Genomic DNA, 18,831 nt, shown 5'->3' on the forward strand with positions numbered 1-18,831 from the left:
CGGTGTGCTGTTGCAGCGTTGCCATTTAGCGAAGATACAGGTGCACGTTTCCCTGGTCGAAAGACGCTTATTTCCAAAAAAAATTTAGAAAGATAACTAAAATAAGGATAAAATAATTAGAATGTTTCTAGGTATCTAAAACATCTCGCGGATATTTGAAAACTGGCGAGAAAAATCTGATCGATGATCAATGTGAAAATCGCACAGGGCTAGGTTAGGTTAAATATGCACAGAAGTTAGGCTTCGGACAACGTCGTAGGACGTTGTGACCCGAATTTATATAAACATATATTTGAAAACTCCTGTTTTTAACACATAACACGAGATAACTCAAGTACCACTTTAGATACTGAAACTTTCTTTTTTTTTTATTTCGAAGTTCGGATCTTAGACAAAATATTTAAAGGAGAAAAATTTGATAGGTTCCTTTTTTTTTCATTCAAAAAATTAAAAAAAAAACGTGTCCATCAACTTTTAGTGCATGGCAATTTTCAGCAATTGTGTAACTTTCTTGTTTGTAAAAAATTTCACTTACTGTCTGCGAATAAATTATAACAGACACATTAAGAAATAAAAAAAACAACCAATTATTACTAATGGATTTTGGAATATCGAATTTTGAATTCAGTGTTCTAATACCACCGACCACTAATCAAGCACCAACTCAATTCCACTTATTTTTACCAAAAGTTAACAAAACTTCTGGGCTAGAGTTTTAGAGTCGTTTAATTTCTAACTTGCATTTAATAATTTACAAGCCATAAGGAAAATTACAACGTTACATATTTATTAACAAATTCGTTAATAAATAAATAAAGTATAATGAGACGTAATTAAATCGTGAAGCTGAACGCATGATGTACACCCTTCCCTAGAATTCTAAGTACTGGATTTAAATTTTATGTTTATGCAGCGTGACCGTCTCGACTGCGACGAAGCTGCCATATCCCCTTCTACGTCTCTTAACAATGTGCACAGTTTCTCGATTTATTTCATACGTTTGGCAACGTTTTTACTCTTCTCCCTTTGTTCAGTACATTATAAATGCATTGTACTCTTCTTACATACGGAAATTTGAACCCAAACCCGAACCTTGACAACCGTGGTATATACATAGTCATTTTTATACATGTTTATAAGTATGACACACTGGTTGCCCGTCTATGGGCTGCTAGGTACTTATCTGGCAATTCATATCGAGATTGAGCGTACAATTCTGCATTCTTATATATTAATGTCACGCATGTCGACGGACATGTGTGATGCACCTGTATGCTTGTCTGTTGGGCATCTTTAGATGTAATTTACTATGGGTAATGTGTTGGTTGGTATTGTAAAGGTCTCGCATACCGATATACAGAGGACATAGTAAGGACGAACCAGAGTCACTTTCTACGTCCAGTTCCTGTTCTATGTCGCTTTCTTCTGGGTAAATGTTCTATTAGTGCATGTTTTTGTCGAGTGGCGTTTTGGTTTTATCAAGTTATATTTTTTTGTTTTTTGCGTTTTTGATTTTTTTGTAAGTTAACATCTTATAAAATTTCATATAATTGAAGTTTGATTTACTTTCACCGTACAATATGCTTTAAAGAACTGTTTTCTTCTAATGTACCTATACTAACAGAATTTTCCATAATTTTATATAATTTTATAAAAATCTGTTATAGCTATTTAATTGATATTTACATAATATATGCAATTGAAAGTATTCTTTATGGGAATATTATATTTGTTTTAAATTACACGTTTGAGTTTCTCAGCAAGTATATGCATGTTTATTGAGAATTTAGCTAGTTCAGTGAAATCATTCAACGTGATTATAGTCTGTCTGATAAAAGAATTATATGACATTGGTGATTTTGTCTATTTTTTTTAATTTGCAAAACAGACTGTATTGTCTATATGAAGTTTTTAAGATCAACCATTCTCTGGTTAGGCACACTATATGTCGATTATACTGAACTAGCACTATTTTTTACTAACCTTTGTTGATATTACCGTTTTTGTTTACTTTCTTTTTCCTGACTAACGATCAGTGACAAATCACTATCAAGTAAATCGAAAATTCCAATTCTAAAGAGGTAAAAATTCATTTACTGAACGCATTTCATATAGTTAGTAACTAAATGAATATACAGTATGCTAAAACAGTGTACTTGTTTTACGACAATATACAATAAATTAAAAACAAGTATACTGTTTTTGTATATTATAACATTTTTGTACCTAATGCACGTGAATATTTTTTGTTTTAATTTGGCAAAACAATAATTATAGTATAGTAATACAGTAAACGCATGTTGCATTTTGTATGTATATATTATTACTAGACTTTTTACAGCTAGTTCAGCACCAGTTTTATATTACATAATATACTTTAGTTTGCTGGATAATTTATAGCAATGAATTTAAGTATTGCATCGTTGTTTCACGAGATTTATACATATTGCATGTAATTTTATAGGTACTGCGTTTCCTTTTATATTTATAATTCATATTTTCCTTAATGTATTTTATCTTACTTAGTTTATTTATAAAAATAGGAAATTGCCAGTTTTACATACTACTCGCGGTTTTGGGACAAAAAACAGGGGCGTACCTTGTTTTATATTTAATAAAGAAATAAATATTAAGTATACAGTATATTTTAATAACTAAATATTAAGTTATTTTTGATACATATATAAAAGGAAATTGTGTCTTGTGCCTTTGGCATTTTAATGAATATAACCATTTTAACCTATTTACTAACCGGCATGTTGTGTGCCTTTTTAACGCAGGAGCGCAAGTTCAAACAAAGTTAGGCAAGTGACAATTGGCGTTGCCCCAACGTTAAGGACTGCCTCTAGGTAAATTAACTCTTTTAACAAGCTTCTAATATAAGAATGTTTGTTTTGTATTTGTTATAATTATCATAATTTACCATACTTCATTCATTAAAAATATTTTAATTGTATTTACTATCCTTAAGTATAATTACAGTAACTTTTTTTAACGTTAAAGTTTTTTTAAGTTAACAATAAAAAACGTTTAACGTTAAAAGTTAACATTATTGATATGTTACAGAAAATAAAAAATACATTTCTTTAAATAATCCCATTTAATTAAAAAAGTTCACGAACATATTTTTTCAAGTGTCTTTGTGGTCTCGATTTTAGCCATTTACTGTGTTAATGTTATTTAGGGATAGATTATAAACAATACTCTTTATAAGGATTGTAAATAATCTTGGCATCGGCCAAGAAAGTGCAATGGAAAATCATGCTTAATGCTATCAACAAGGACGGTTAAACGTTATCTAAATTATCCAATCAACTATATACTCGTGTCACGTGGTATATTTCCTTGCATAAAAGCTAATACTCATCTACGTTTACCGCGGTGCCGATATTTGGAATGTCGTTTTCGTTTCGTTGTAATGAGTGGACACTGATGTCCTGACAGATCACAAATTTAAAATAATTTTCATATTACTCAATTTTTTATTAGATAGCGTAGGGTAGTTCTCCATCTCCAATGTTCTACCAAAGTTTATATATACACGAGTGGTTGTCGTCTCGGCGCACAGTGATGAAGTGTTCTGGTGTTTTCCCATTTTCCCCACAGAATCTGCATTCGCCGTTGTTTCTCAGCTTCACCCTACTGAGGTGTTCGTTGAGGAGACAGTGTCCTGTTAGAAACCCCGTGACAATCCGAAAATTGTTGGTACTTAAATCAAGGAAAATCTTTGATTTTTCTTGGTCGTGTCTTCAGAAACTTCTTCGAGTGTCTCAGATCGTTGCAGGATTCCCATTCCAGGTTACGGATGGAGTCTTCCAAGATCTTGAGTTTTGCTTTTAGTTGGTTTCCACTTGGGAAGCAAAACGGTTCTGGTCCAGTTACTGGAGTCGCTCCTTTTCTAGCTAGATTATTTGCTTTCTCGTTACCTTCTATCCTTTAAAAAAGTAGAAAAAAGAGACTCATAGTCTCGGTCTCAACGTTTATACAATGTTAAACTGTTACACGTGTATCGCTCATATACGAGCCATCATCAGACCTAACAAGAAAGAACCTAAATAAATAACATTAACGAACCAACATTAATTTTCAATAATCTGAAAGATTAATTCGGCCGTGTATTATTGTTGAGTTCTAAATCTTTACTTCAGTAGTATGGTAGCTTAGTGGCTTTGCTCTCTGGTTCCCACCCGGGAGCCTAGAGTTCAAATCCCGCTGGGTTATTCTATTTTTTATTTTATTTTTGATTTTGTTAGATTTTTTGTTCCTGTTTGTTTTTTATTGACAAATATTTGCCGGTCATTTCAGCCTCGTCTCAGTGTTGTTTTAATTGTAAAATGTGAACGTGTATTTGGATTAATTTTAATTGTATTTGTAAGTTATGACGACCTTTTTATTATTTGTTATTTATTTAGGTTCTTTCTTGTTAGGTCTGATGATGCTTGTATATGAGCGAAACACGTGTAACAGTTTAACATTGTATAAACGTTGAGACCGAGACTCTTGAGTTTCTTTTTTCTACTTTTTTAATTTGAACCAGGTCTATTTGAGAAAAATGGATGCCTTCTTTAAATTTCTATCCTTTGGTGAGCTGGCACCCAGAGTAGAAGAACTTTGTTTTCTTTGCCTAATTTGTTCAGCTTCTCTATGCATTCTTTGACCAACTTTGAAATGATACCGAGTTGATCGCTTTTAACGCTGCTTGACTATCAGATAAGATGACTATTTCTTCTTTCCGATAGTTCCTATCTAAGATAAGTTGTACACATATTTCGATAGCGTAGATTTCTACCTGTAGGATGCTACGGTAGGTGCCCATTGGTTTGGAGTATTTAGTTGTCGGCTCAAATCCTCCCTGTTCCTGCATTGGTTTTGGAAGCATCAAATACCAAGTTATGGTATGGTCTTTTAACTGCTGAGCAAACGTTTCTCTCTTCCAATTCTTTTTATTGCTCAATACTACATTGAGGTGTTTCTCAAAATTGTACATTCTCGGTATGTCATCCACTGGGAGTTGGAGGAGTGGTATTTCTTTTTTGAGGATATTCCAAGCCCTTGATCTGACAACTCTCCCAGTACTGATTCCGTTAGTGATTATTCTAATCATTTGGAATATCTACCGATGACAATATGCGGTGGTATTAGATTTAAAATGACCTCCATTGCTGCTGTTGGACAGGTTCTCATAGCTCCTGTGATGTAGATGGGTATTTATTTTTCATCTAATTGGATTCTTTTCAAGTTTTTCAGATTTCGCTTTTTGGTGAATGGTACCACCGCACTACGCACTCTTACACAAATTTCAATAAAAACGGTTTACCGATATTCTTAATTTGTTTTGAGAATATTGGTAAACAATACACAAAATATATTATTTGTATTTACCCGAGATTATTTTTACACCTTTCCGAGTGCCGGGGTAACCTGTAACTAACCTGTAACTTATCAATGTCATTGTTTTAAAATCAAATTTTGGTAACATGAAATCTATTAACCACTACACATCGATATTAATGTCGATATATTAACCGTTTAATATTAATATTGATGTTAAAAACATCGAATATCACTGGCAAAACATCGATATTTCTAAAACATCGATAAAAACGTCCAATAGTATAATGCGATATAAAAAAATCGTTTATGACGAACTGCGGGGATTGTCGGTAAACCTTCTAGCTTGTTCTTTTCGCTCCACTTGAGTACGGTTTTCCATTTCACGGTCTTGGCGACGAATTCAGTTATACATATGATATTATATATCTACTAGCCTTATAGAGTGTATTATTTACGAGTATATGAGGGATAGTAACAAAATAAAAGTGCATATTTAGATATACCGTATGATAGAATAAAAACGGCGTCAGCGATGGCTATGAAATGAAGATCGCTGTCATTTTATATGTAAAATTATATGGGAAATGTCATCGATCGTCATTTCATAGCCATCGCTGACGCCGTTTTTATTCGATCATACGGTATTATTGATGAACGTTATAAGATAATATTTTGTTTGGACCGCCATTACAATACTTTTAGATATGAAAAGCTTTGTTTTTAATATTTTAACAACAAAGAACAATTTTTCTCACAAACAACACGAATTTTTGAAATATTAAAAATAAAACTTTTAATGTGTATAAGTACTGTATTAGTCTCAACAAATCTTATAATGTACATATAGGCATTTTTAGTAATTTTGTATTTTTATAATTTACATCTCTTAAATAAAGTGATGTGAATTATAAAGTTTCCACAAAGATATCTTTGTGGGAACAGAGTAAACCTCAACGACTATCTATCATCATGATACCTTTGAATAACGAATAATTTGCATTACAGAGTGACTAATTAACCGATTATTTGTCTAGGACACGAACACCATCAGGCTCCAACACGCCAGTCCATCCAGACCAACAGACCGCAGTGTCCAGACTTCTGCGACGACCATCTGGAGCGTCAGAGACACCTACCGGCGTTGCGCGTAAAAAGAAGTCGTCTATCGAAGACAGGGAGCCATTTAGGTTATAATTACTTTTACAAAAACACATTTAGTTAGGTTTCTTAACTTATTTCAACTTACAATGACTGACATAATAAGTTTAGGCTTCGTAATTCTAAAAAGAAGTTGTTCATATTTTTGTATAAAGTGTTAATTTATTGAAGATTAAAAAGTCTTTTCGGTGGGCAAAAAATCGCCAGTTTTGCCAATCGAAGACGCCTAAGTTTGTTGCAACTTTTCTAGTATATAGTTTAATATATAAAAAAATATACTACACTTATTTCTTTTTTAAAAGATAATTTTTCTAGAACTTTTTAAAGGGATTTATTATTATATGTAAATTTTTTGTTCCCTTTTTTGTAAATTAGTTGCCATATAAACGTAGCAAAAATCGGATTATTATTATTATTATTATTTGAAGCAATGTGATTTTTATTTTATTTTGCGATGATTTTGTTTTCATTTTTTGTTGTTTACAATAGTTTTTGGTATTGTATAATGTTATTGGCTAAAAAGACGGGACCATTTTTTTTTATTTTAATTTTTCTTTACCAACGTTTACTAATTTTGCCTAACCATTTTTTGCTTTACACATTATGTTTCTGCTAGTCAAGCTCTAGCAAGTTCAAGTGTGATTACCAATTACCGATGGAAAGGTGAAACAATATTCTACAATCGCCAGTGTGGAATCTCGTTTCAGCCTCTATTATATATATGTATTGCTTTTGTATTATTTAACTGTTAATAAAACTAAATTTTATTAAAAAAATATTTTTCATTCCTTCTTATTTCAAGTTCATCTCCTCAGATAAATTAGCCATTTAAAAAATATTGTATAAACATAAGATATAACAATATACATTGATCTGTTTTAAACCAACGTATACAAGAAAATATTAATAAAATTGGGTATTTAGTGTTTAATTTGATCACAGACAGTGTAATCTTTTTTTAAAGACCATCAGAATATTCATAAAAATAAAAAAAGTATTAAATGAATACATTTCTCTACGTTAAAAGCATTTAGAAATTATATAAATAGAATATCAAAAAATGTATCTTAGATCATATCGTTGCCTTTCTGATGAAGATATCTAAACATTTTGTAAACATTACAGGATAGCTAAAGAACAAAAACGGTCTAGGTTTAACTGATTTTATTCAATTTTATTGGTTTATTTAAAAAATGACAGCTCATACTTAAATGTAATTGAAGTGACGGAACGACAGACGACATGAATGCATGTAAACCCACACTAAAGCAGCGTAGTAGGTTAATTTTAAAGCTAATAATTTCCGAACTATTAGTAATGTAGATATGCCACTTCGTAATATCAGAGAGGTACACAAAGATCATACTAGTTCAGAAAGCGCAATTAACCCTGTTGCATTATAAACACAAGCATTAACGATCTGATTCACTCTAAGTGCACGTTCATATTGGCACCCCTTGAGCGGTGAGCTTTGCGCGTCGTGCATCGAGCGATATCATCTCAGGCGTTGTGCAATGTGGTGGTGTTCATATTGAACGAGAGGTGCTTTGCTTTGTTTCAGTCGTTTCTTCCTAACCATTACAAGACAATTACGTTGGTAAAGAGGCATTTGTTCATAGAAAATTTACGCCTAAAATTAGAAACTATTAGACTCTCGGACAGGTCCTCGCCAAGAACAGCTTCCGTCTCCTCGAGGTGTTTATGTCTTGTAGCTATCGCCCAGTCATCTTCATACCCAAGCTTTCTAGCTGAATTAGCAGACATATCAGCTTTATGATTATGAGCTAAGACAGGACCTTGTGACAATCCGTTATTAAGTTTCATCTTTTTGCTTTCTTTCTCTTCCAGATTGAAGGCGTGTTTCGGTTTTACCTGACAGAGTGTTTTATCGATTCGGTTCGATCTCCAAACTGTATCGTACGCCGCGGTCAAGTCAATAAAAGCAACTGATATTTTTTTTTCTTGGTGTTGGAATACTGTTTTGATGTAACTTGTTAGGGACAGAACCTTATCTACGCAGCTACGTCTAGGACGAAAGCCAGCTTGTTCAATTGATATGCTCTCCATAATTTTTGGGCTGTTATAGATTAGTCTCTCCAGCAGCTTGTAGATTGCTGCTCAGCAGTACGATTGGGCGAAAACTCTGCGGCTTGCCCTTAGTCTTACCAGGCTTTAGGATGGCGATGATTTTAACTCTTTTTAGTGGCTGTGGAATTGTGCCTGTTTAAATTATGTCCGTGAAAAAGTGCATCAGACATTTGGTTGGTTAATTCACCACAATTCACAAGGAATTCCGAGTGGATGCCGTCAAATCCCGGAGCTTTGCTAGCCTTAATATGTCTAATGCTTATAATATTTCTTCAAAGGTGAACGGTTGGGAGTATGCTGTCTCCTCAGCACAGGATGATTTGAGCTGTTTTAATTGTCGCTTGATTTACATTGTGTGTGCACGGTCTTTCGGATTTCGTTTGGGGTCACAGGAGTGTCCAATCTCCAAAAATTTCTATTAATACGTACAGGGCGATGCTGGCTATGTGGGAAATCATCCATGCCAGTTCGTGTAGTTGGAAGGGGGTGTCCGTTGCTGTCTGAAGAAATGAAACACACAAATCTGGGTTATAATCCTGTCTCCATGTTGCAGACTAAAAAGTAGAGGAAATGAAGGCATTTTGGAATAGTAGTTACATATAAAATTGCAAAAAATGTAAATGTTGATTATTTTGAACAAGATAAATAGTGTACCTTAGATCTACATATCTAGTATGCTTGTGTATCTAGTATCTTTGTCGACGTAACATGCAGGTAATTTGGAATACCACCAAAATAGCAGCAGGTTACATATGTTGTTTATATTAAAAAGGTAAATAAAACATTGTGGGAAAACTTTCCAAATATTTATTAAAAGAACAAATTAAGTAGAATATTACAGTTAGTCGCACATATACGTTCCGGTGTCATTTCCAACCATATAGATAAAGGAAATAAATTTAGATTGGAAAGCCCGCCAAAATATATAATTGTTTTGTACCGCGACCGTTGTACGCGATCTGGCGCTACTATAGCGGTTGCTAAGAACAACTGCCAAACAATAACAAATAATTTTCTCTTGTCAAAGTCAGAATCTTCAAAAGTTATAAAATCTTTCAAAATTTAAACCGCCTTTATTGAAAAAATACCGAAAAGTGTTTAAAGCATCCATTCTCAAAGTAATTATCACTATCTTGTGAGTTTGATTTAAATTTTACATACTCAAACCCATAATAATTGTGAAAAAGTGGCATTAAAAACTAAAAAAAAAGTGTTGTGAACTGCAAAAACCATCGTGGATCGTGGCATAATGTCGGTTTCTATTGTTTTATAGGTATTTCACATACATGTCCTTATATAAAATAAAGTTTCTTGTATGCAACACACTGTATGTACTACACTTGTATGCACACAGTGGCGGCTCGTGACCCGTGTGACTGGGTCTTGACTGGGTAGGCGACAAAATTTTAGTTGCGTCTATTTGCCCCCCGCTAATTTACATAATACCCTAGCCCAGTTTGTAAATATATGTTATCTCTGGGTTAAAAACATAGCTCAAAAATATTTAGACAAAACTAAAGCAAAAATAACAGCATTCAACGTAATGACATAATGATTGACATAATGTACAAGTATAGTTTTTATTAATCTATTTTATCTATTATTTTTTTATCTATTACTATGGTGTTCATCATAGAATTTTATTTTATTTATTTACGCAAACTTAAAAATTGGTAGTATTGAGAGAAAGAATAATAATGTTTTATATATTAAATTGATGAGTCGGTCTCCTTATACAGTTATTTATCATTATATCAGTAAAATCATCAGATTGTTGAAGAGCTGCGAACAGATCTTTTTAGATTGAAAGTAAGGCAAGTGGCGATAAACGTTTATTTTTCATGGAATCTCTACTATAAATTTTAATGCATTTCAAACATGAAAAATGTTTCTCAACCCAAGTACTTGTAAATGGTGTAGTAACAAACAAAACAAACAATTTGAAAGCCTCTGGAAATATATTTCCAGGATTATTCTCCTTAAATTATTTTATAATCGAAATTATTATATCTATTATTAATACCTGCAATTTATTCATTAATTTAATTATGTTGGTCAATAACATTTTTTGTTTGTTAAATTACTATTAAATGCGTTGGAAGTTGGAAATGTATCAATATAACAAGTTTGTTAAATCAGATGTTAAATGCGTTGGAATTTTTTTATAGGATTCTTTAAATTTCGGATCCGCAAGAGATAAATAAAAATAATTGAGACATACCAGTACTTATCTGTAAACCTTATTTCTAAATGTATAACAATGTTATCTAATATTTCATAAAAATAAAATTCGCAAAGATATTTGACTTAGCTGCTTTTATTAACATATGGAATTGAAATAGCACAGAGACTTTTCTGTAATATCTATTGTATCGTCTTCTTGCACCGAATAAAATAACGCGCTTTTTTATTTCGGATTCTTTTATTTCTATGGCGTGTTCTGAAATACAACAGGTTATATCATTTTTAATAATCTCGGACAAGCCCGAAAAATGTTTCCAATTTGCTTTAGACGTTTTTTGAATTTTCATATAAAAGTTTTAAATGCTACGTATAATGAATCATATGAAATATACCCTTAACGAAATGTGATATATCTCCTTATGAAATATCGGGAATATCCCCTTAACTTCTCAGCCTACCGAGCTCCCGCGACCGGAGATTTCGCCTAAGCCCCGCCTTAATACGATACAACTCTGACTTACGTCGCGTCGCTACCGCACGATGAGTTAGACAGAGACAGAAGACTGCCGTACGTCGTGCATCGACTCTGACAGTAGGCGATGTACAAATCGCCGAACAAAGGACTTGTGTCTAGCCCTAGCAGGCAACTATTAAGCCCGACCAATCACGTTAGAGTTTTTGACAAGCACAAATGAATTAACACCCTTCAAATAACCACGCTAACCAACCTGATTGGTCAAGCTTAATAGTTGACTGCTAGGGCTAGACACTTCTGAATAAAGGCACTCTAACGGTCAAAATTATTTTGTTTTCAACGCAGCGGCACAGTCAGTGGTCAGTGTACGCTAGCGGTAGTGAATATGTTAATATACAAGACCACAAATATTAAAATAATATTGATTATTAAAACACACTTCCGTGTATTAACAATATTTTTATGTATTGGCAACATTATTAGTAAATAATATAATGTAATAAATCGCTTAAATTCTGCTAAAATCTTAGGGTAGGCGCCGCCTACCTTGCCTACCCTAACGAGCTGCCACTGTTTCTTATTACCGATTCTGAACCGTCCGACAACTGTGATACACAAGCGAAAAAGGGAATGTGAAAGCGCATACGCTGCAGAGTTGTAGGACGGTTCAGAATCGGAAATAACAAGAACTCGAACAAAGCTACAGTCTCTTCTGGCTCTCTATTTAAATGAAACTCTGGAGCGAGTTCTGAGGAGGAAGTTCAGACTTCGAGACATAAGAAAAATCAAGTCCATGTGTCCAATAGCGTGTGTCGCAATTTTCACACCTTAAAAAAATATTTTTTTTATAGCTATAGCAACTGCAGCGACTATGAAAAACGCTGTGTGGTTTTCATAGAAAATAAGGGCACCTGTAATTAATTTGAAAATATTATAAATCGCTAAAAGAGGTTTCAAATCTCTTGGATTTCTATTAATATTAAATAAGTTTTATTAAAAATTGAACTAAAATTGTTAGTATCATTAAAAACAATTCAAATTCAAAAATTGTATCAGTCAAATTCCCTCATTTAAGGTGAATATTAAAGTAAATATAAATACAGCTTATTCTAAACTCTACTTATCTTTAAGGAAAATTTAAATCATTGCATTGGTGCAATTGGGCCTTAATGCCATTTCGAATGAATAATAGTATTAATAATGTACCTTATAATAATAATAAATTTTATATCATAGTGTGTATTAAAACTACTAAAACACTTTTAAATTGGTACTAGGTATATTAACGACTTTTGTTTTTTTAATCCAAAAAAAGTAACAAATTTCTAAATCAAAATATTCGTGGTCCTGAAAAGGACCTTTGTTTTCCCATGTTCGTCGAGGTAGGTAATGGGTAAACGGTAAAAAAACAGGATAATGAAATTAAAAAATTACAATTTTTTTTCAAAAATTCCTCCCTCTTGCAGTAAACAATAACCCAAACCTAAATCATCATAAAATCCTCTCCTCACATTGGATAACATATCTGAGATGACAGTGTCAAAGGCATTAAATGTTTTCTGCCTTGACTGCACCAAGTTTTGAATTTCTTCATGACCGTAAATTTTAGATTTTAAGTACCCCCATAAAAAGAAACCATTCACCTAGAGGTCAGGTAAAATTAAACGTCAGTCTAAACAAAACTGTCATTTTTGAAAACTTGTCAAAATTTGGACACACTCTAAATGGACTTGATTTTCCTATGTCTCGAAGTCTGTGGACTTTTCTGTATGTATATACGTTACGTCAAGATATTACAAGATTTCTAGATTTCTTGACAATAAAACTTGGTATTGACTTAAAATTTCTTGTATTGTTTTGAAACATAAAACTACTTAAAAAAATGAAATCAAGTCCAGATTTTGATATTTTCAAAAAGTTGGTGACCTAGCTTTAATAGTATAATAAATAATATAAACAATAATTGAATGCGCACCAAAAAGAATAATCAATTCATTCAGATGTTTTTTTCGTCTTTCATTTTATTAACACCGTGTTGACTATGTTTTTATAAATGAACGATAGAGCATTCTAAACTCCCACTGCGCGCAATCAAAACTTTAAAATTATGTCGCCGCCAGAGGTCTGATGAAGTTTCGCCCGACCGGCAAGCTAAAGGGGCCGAATATTTACGACCCTTCGACAAAAACTATAGTTTGCCGCTATTCGCCGATGCTAAAATTCAACTGCACTGGCCGGAGATAAAGATCGGAAGTAGTTCGGATGAATTGTCTTCATTGATTAAGCCGTTGTTCCCGTTCTTCCCGATGTTTTGTATAGGCGAGTTCCGGGAAACTTCAACCGCCTCGCCTGTATAAACCCAACCGGAAGTTTATTATTATTTAAAGTCTTCCGAGAAGTTAATGAACATATATTATCTGTGTATTATATATAATTAAAAGTTCTAATTTTTGGAAAAATAAGTTTGAAAGAAAGTTTGTTATCGGTAATTTAAAATAAATAATATAAAAAAGATTTTAAAGTAATACCTTGTAAGTAATTATATCGTATGATCGAAAAAGAAAAGGCATCCAGTTGGCTGGGAAACGACGATCAATGACAATTCCAAAATAAATTTACATATAAAATGACAGCGATCTTCATTTCATAGCCATCGCTGACACCGTTTTTTCTCGACCATACGGTACATATATCGAGAAACTATGGGTACACTAGTTGAATTTGACACATTATGTCAGTTTAATAATATATTTCTGTACAAAGTCTGTAGTTTTGTGTTTAGCCATTAAAATGACTTATTTTATATTGTCAATCACGTCGCAAAAATTAATAATTTTGGGACGTTTAGAAAAAATATGTTTTTATTATGTCTACACATGTACACATAGCCTACCCACCAAATTTGACAACGTTATCATAATCTTTCTAATTACGATTAACACTTTTTGTAGAGAGGCAGTGTCTTACTCAGTGTAAAACGGGAATACACTGAAAAAACTATTCTATAAACCAGAAGTAAATTATTTATTTGATTAACCTTTATTAATATTAAATAAAACTTATTCAATTTTAATTATGTTCAATATACCGCTGTGTTTTTTAGAAATTCTCTGTTTTTTGTCTCGACTTAATGAAAATATAATATTCATATTTAAAGCATAATAATATATGATTTTTTTTGTTGACTAAATAATATATGGGGAAATTAAAATAACTTTGGTTGCACATCATAATACGACCACCAGCAAACTCCATAAAACTCAACATTTTTTTCCAATTTAGGAACAGTCGCTATTTGTCTTAACAAGTTTTACTAAAATAAAATAGATATATCAAAAGGATAGAAATAAATTTCTGAAAACATTTCAAAATAATATTTGTTTTGCCATTCTTCAAGCATATACAGTATGTCCCCGGATCGTGTTCTACAGGAGAAAAGACTCTTTGTTAATAACATTTTGAAAAAAAATGCATTTAAAAAATTTCGCTTGCTTTAACATTATTAATCCCGCTTATACTTTTCCAAATTTTCATAGCGTTTTAGAGAAAAATAAAAAGATATATGAAAATACAGTAGATCACCTTTTTTGTTACACTGACTAAGACACTCGAAGACATTTATCAGGACTTACGACTGAGGATTAATTTAAGTAGGAACAATATTCGGATTGTTACGAGTATTTTAACAGGATTGTCTCTTCAATGAAGACATCAGCAGACTGAAGACAAGAAACGACAAATTGAGATTCTGTGGGGACAATGAGGAAACACCAGAATACCTCATCACTGACTGCGCCGAGTTGATAACCATTCGTGCTATAAACTTTGGTACGACTCTTAACGGGACATGGAGAACTAACCTCTATAAAACCGTTTTCAGATACTGGCTTTTCTCAAAGCCTTGACAATGTATGATGAGATATCTCAAGAAAGGGGGACACAATACGGTGATCAATTTCCCATCTCCCATTAATCTACAAACTACAATCTACAATCTTCAATCTACAATCTACATGCTACAATCTACAATCTACAATCTACAATCTCCATCCTCCAATCTCCAATCTCCAATCTCCAATCACCAATCTCCAACCTGTAATTTATAATCTACAATCTACAATCTCCATCCTCCAATCTCCAATCTCCAATCTCCAATCTCTAATCACCGATCTCCAACCTGTAATTTATAATCTACAATCTACAATCTCCATCCTCTAATCTCCAATCTGCAATGTGTAAGCTGTATTCTGTAATTATTTTTTCTGCAATGTTCAATCTGGAATCTACAATCTATAGTCTACAATCTACAAACCACAATCTACAAACCACAATCTACAAACCACAATCTACAATGTACAATCTACAATTTACATTCTACAATCTACAATGTTTATCATCGAATCTCCAACCACCAATCTCCAATCTGTAATCAATAATCTGTAATCTACAATCTCCATCCCCTAATCTCCAATCTCCAACCTGCAATTTGTAATCTGTAATCCGTAATCTGCAATGTACAATCTAGAATCTACAACCTACTATCCACTACTACATTCTACATTCTACGTTCTACATTCCACATTCTACAATCTTCGTAACACTAAAATAAATTTTGTGATAGTACTTTAACATTAACAGAGCCCAAATTTTTTTCTTTACACTGACTGAATAAAACGTGATATTATTATTATTACCATAGAAACGCCCTCTTTTTATATTATAGAACTTCAGGAAAAATTTTAACGATATTTTCATACTTTTTATTTCCCTAAAAATGGTATGGAAGTTTGGAAATATATTACGGAGGCACGCGGTTTTAGCACAAGCAAAATCTTTTATAAAGAATGTATTGTTCTTAAAATAATAATAAAAAAGGGTTTCACTTGTAAACACTATCTGGGGACATACTGAATATGTGGTAATTAGCCGTTATATTTGAAATAATAAAACGAATCGTTTAAATCAAATAATATGTTTTTTTCAGTGTATGATTGCTTTTTCTTGTTCGAAATGAATTTGTCCCGAAAGCGGCAAATCTTGGCACCGGAAACGACATTTCCGAGATAGTTTTATTGTTGGTTCGTGCAGTTTTGCCAAACCCAATAAATTTTCTTTTATATCGATGTCTGTTTTTTTCCCTCTTCGATGTAATGGTTTTTGGCCGAACTCGCCGATTGTTTTGAATAAATAAAGTGAAATTTATATAAAAATGTTCTTAAACAAATAACACTGTGGTTGTTAATTATTTTTTATAGCTGCATTTTTTATAAGTGATACCAAGTCGTGGGATATTTCGAGTTACAGAGAGAAAAGGGAAATTTTAACTCTAAACATCATATTCGTGGGAAATTCTTCAAAGTTCATGTATTATTCGTAAAATACAATAGACTCTCGATTATCCCAGTTAATGTGGGCTGTACCCTAACTCGGATAATTAGCAGCTCGGATCGTTTTTTTATTTTTTTTTAATATGTATTATTTAATGATAAATGACAGTACTTACCTCAGTCCGACGTTGATATTTTCGATCGCAAACTGTAAGTGCATAGATTGCATGTAAGTTCCCATTGCAGTCGGGTGCCAGGGGGAATCCTTGGCTGGACCTCTGGAGCATCTCGCTGTCTTGTCTCTGACCGTAGTAACGTGGGTCGTGGCCAGGGATTTGCAGCAAGACGTATAACGATGCTGGAAGAGGCTACCGTGTTCCTTTTACCAGGCCCCTCTGGTAGAGGGTATTGGAGGCCTTAGCTTAACCGCCCGGAACAAGAATCAAAGGGATGCGTGGCTAGATAGAAGACTAGCCTTTTGTCTAGTCTCAACCTTAGGGAACTAGGGAGCACCTCATTGTATTTGCACCCGTTACTTCTACATACTGGGCTCTATAGTGGTTTTTTAGATGAAAGACAAGGCAATAGAGAAAAAGAGGTATATCCTCTATTATAGATTCGGGACAAAACCGGTTTGAAGTCTAGGGAGAGTGCAAGTTAAAGAGACGAAGAAAATGGAGACAGATCTTCCAGCCTTCACCTCACGGGTACCTCAGCCGGAGATAAGGTTCCCGACTGTGAGGAGCATGGAGGGCCAAACCACCAATATGGAAGGGTGCATACTCTGGTAGGAGGTAGATGTCCACCTCCTCAATATTAAAATCCCCATGTGTTATAGACTGTATGACGTGTTATAGACTGTATGATGAATTATAACTCAAGAAAGAGGGACACAATAGATTTTTAAGGTCGCGGTGATTAACCCCCCTCCTACTCATTCTACATTCTAGACGTGCACACTATAGCCAGCTTAATACATCGAATGGCGTTAGAGCGTCGTGGGGAGCACAGGATGTGGATAGCAAAGAGTTGAACAATTAGATCTTATATGCCGATGAGCAGTGACCGAAGTGATCAGACGACGCGGTAGAATAAATCTGGGGAAAGATGATAAACACACGTAAAATTGACACGTTATGGATATTCAGCATATGGCCATGGAGAGTTTTGGTTAGAAAGTAATAAAGTTTGGAGTGTGCCACGGGTGTTAGTGAATAAAATAACTAATATATTAGTGAGTTTTTCTGTTTGCTAATCGCAGATTACCTGTTACCATAATTAAGGGATTTTTTGTATTAGATCGAGCCTGAAGCACTAGATTGAATAAAGCTGAGTCTGATCGTCTACGTATTATTTTCCATCTCCAATTAAACCCTCACAATCCATCCCTTTACAAGTTATGAATATTTATTTTCGCAGGCATTACTGCTAATATTTTCCGAGATGCAGCTGAGAGCTATTCTTTGAAACACCCGGTACTATTGAGGAGCCGCCACTGAATATAATAAATAATAAATACATCTAATCTAAAATACTATAAAATACTACTAAAAAAACATTTGCCTCTGAGCATTATTAGGGTCCAAGGATCACTAAAGGTCACTGAAGGAATTTGAAATGATGTCAATATTTGCTCGGGCTTTGAGCTGAAAATCAGTTCAGCCATGTGGACCGAAATGTCGGTCCCGACCGTCGCCGATCGAATTCTAATGACGATCCGAGCGCGACATCGTGTTTGCTTTACCGAAGAAAAACAAGTATTTCAGACTTCCAGTCATTTTTTTTTCTTCGTACTGGGAACTATTTCGAACTATTACTGAAGTTTAGCTATCGCAGCAGTATTTATATGGATGGGGAAAAGTTTCGTGCTGTATTGGATTAACAAAGAGGATAAATCTTAAAAATGATCAATTAAATATTTATTTTTATACCAACTGCACGAAGTATAAGTTTGTTGATCGAGAATTTATGTTATTTTTTGAAAAAAATACTATTCTAAATAACGTACTTTGAGCACGAGCTGAAAACAATATTTTTACAGGCGTTAAAGTATATCTGTTATAAATGGTGTAATGCTGGTTGACACGGTCCAAGTGTACTTAATCGTCTCCTATACGATGTGGCAAATGTTCATGTGTCCAACGTTGGAACGTGTTTGAAACATTGTGTGGGACCGGCTTTACCCCAGTCGAGTTGAAAAGCGTCCGTAACATCCAAGGTGCATCCAAGTAACTAGGATAGCTGCCAACTTACTTGGATGTTTTG

The 18,831-nt window shown here is 33.5% G+C and overlaps 1 protein-coding gene across 1 annotated transcript in view; it reads left to right on the top strand.

Annotated features, from left to right (window-relative positions):
* The window catches only part of LOC115890619 (microtubule-actin cross-linking factor 1), a gene marked incomplete in the record, with an annotated part of 244,898 nt that extends 238,304 nt beyond the window's left edge, over nt 1-6,594 (top strand). The window contains 4 exon segments of the mRNA XM_030910899.1: nt 1,340-1,429; nt 2,037-2,081; nt 2,781-2,849; nt 6,369-6,594. Of these exon segments, the coding sequence (XP_030766759.1) occupies nt 1,340-1,429; nt 2,037-2,081; nt 2,781-2,849; nt 6,369-6,528 (364 nt within the window).
* Between the last annotated feature and the right edge of the window lie 12,237 nt (nt 6,595-18,831).

This window comes from Sitophilus oryzae, unplaced genomic scaffold, assembly GCF_002938485.1.
Source record: "Sitophilus oryzae breed Bouriz unplaced genomic scaffold, Soryzae_2.0 scaffold_89_pilon_pilon, whole genome shotgun sequence".
NCBI classification, from domain to species: Eukaryota; Metazoa; Arthropoda; class Insecta; order Coleoptera; family Curculionidae; genus Sitophilus; species Sitophilus oryzae.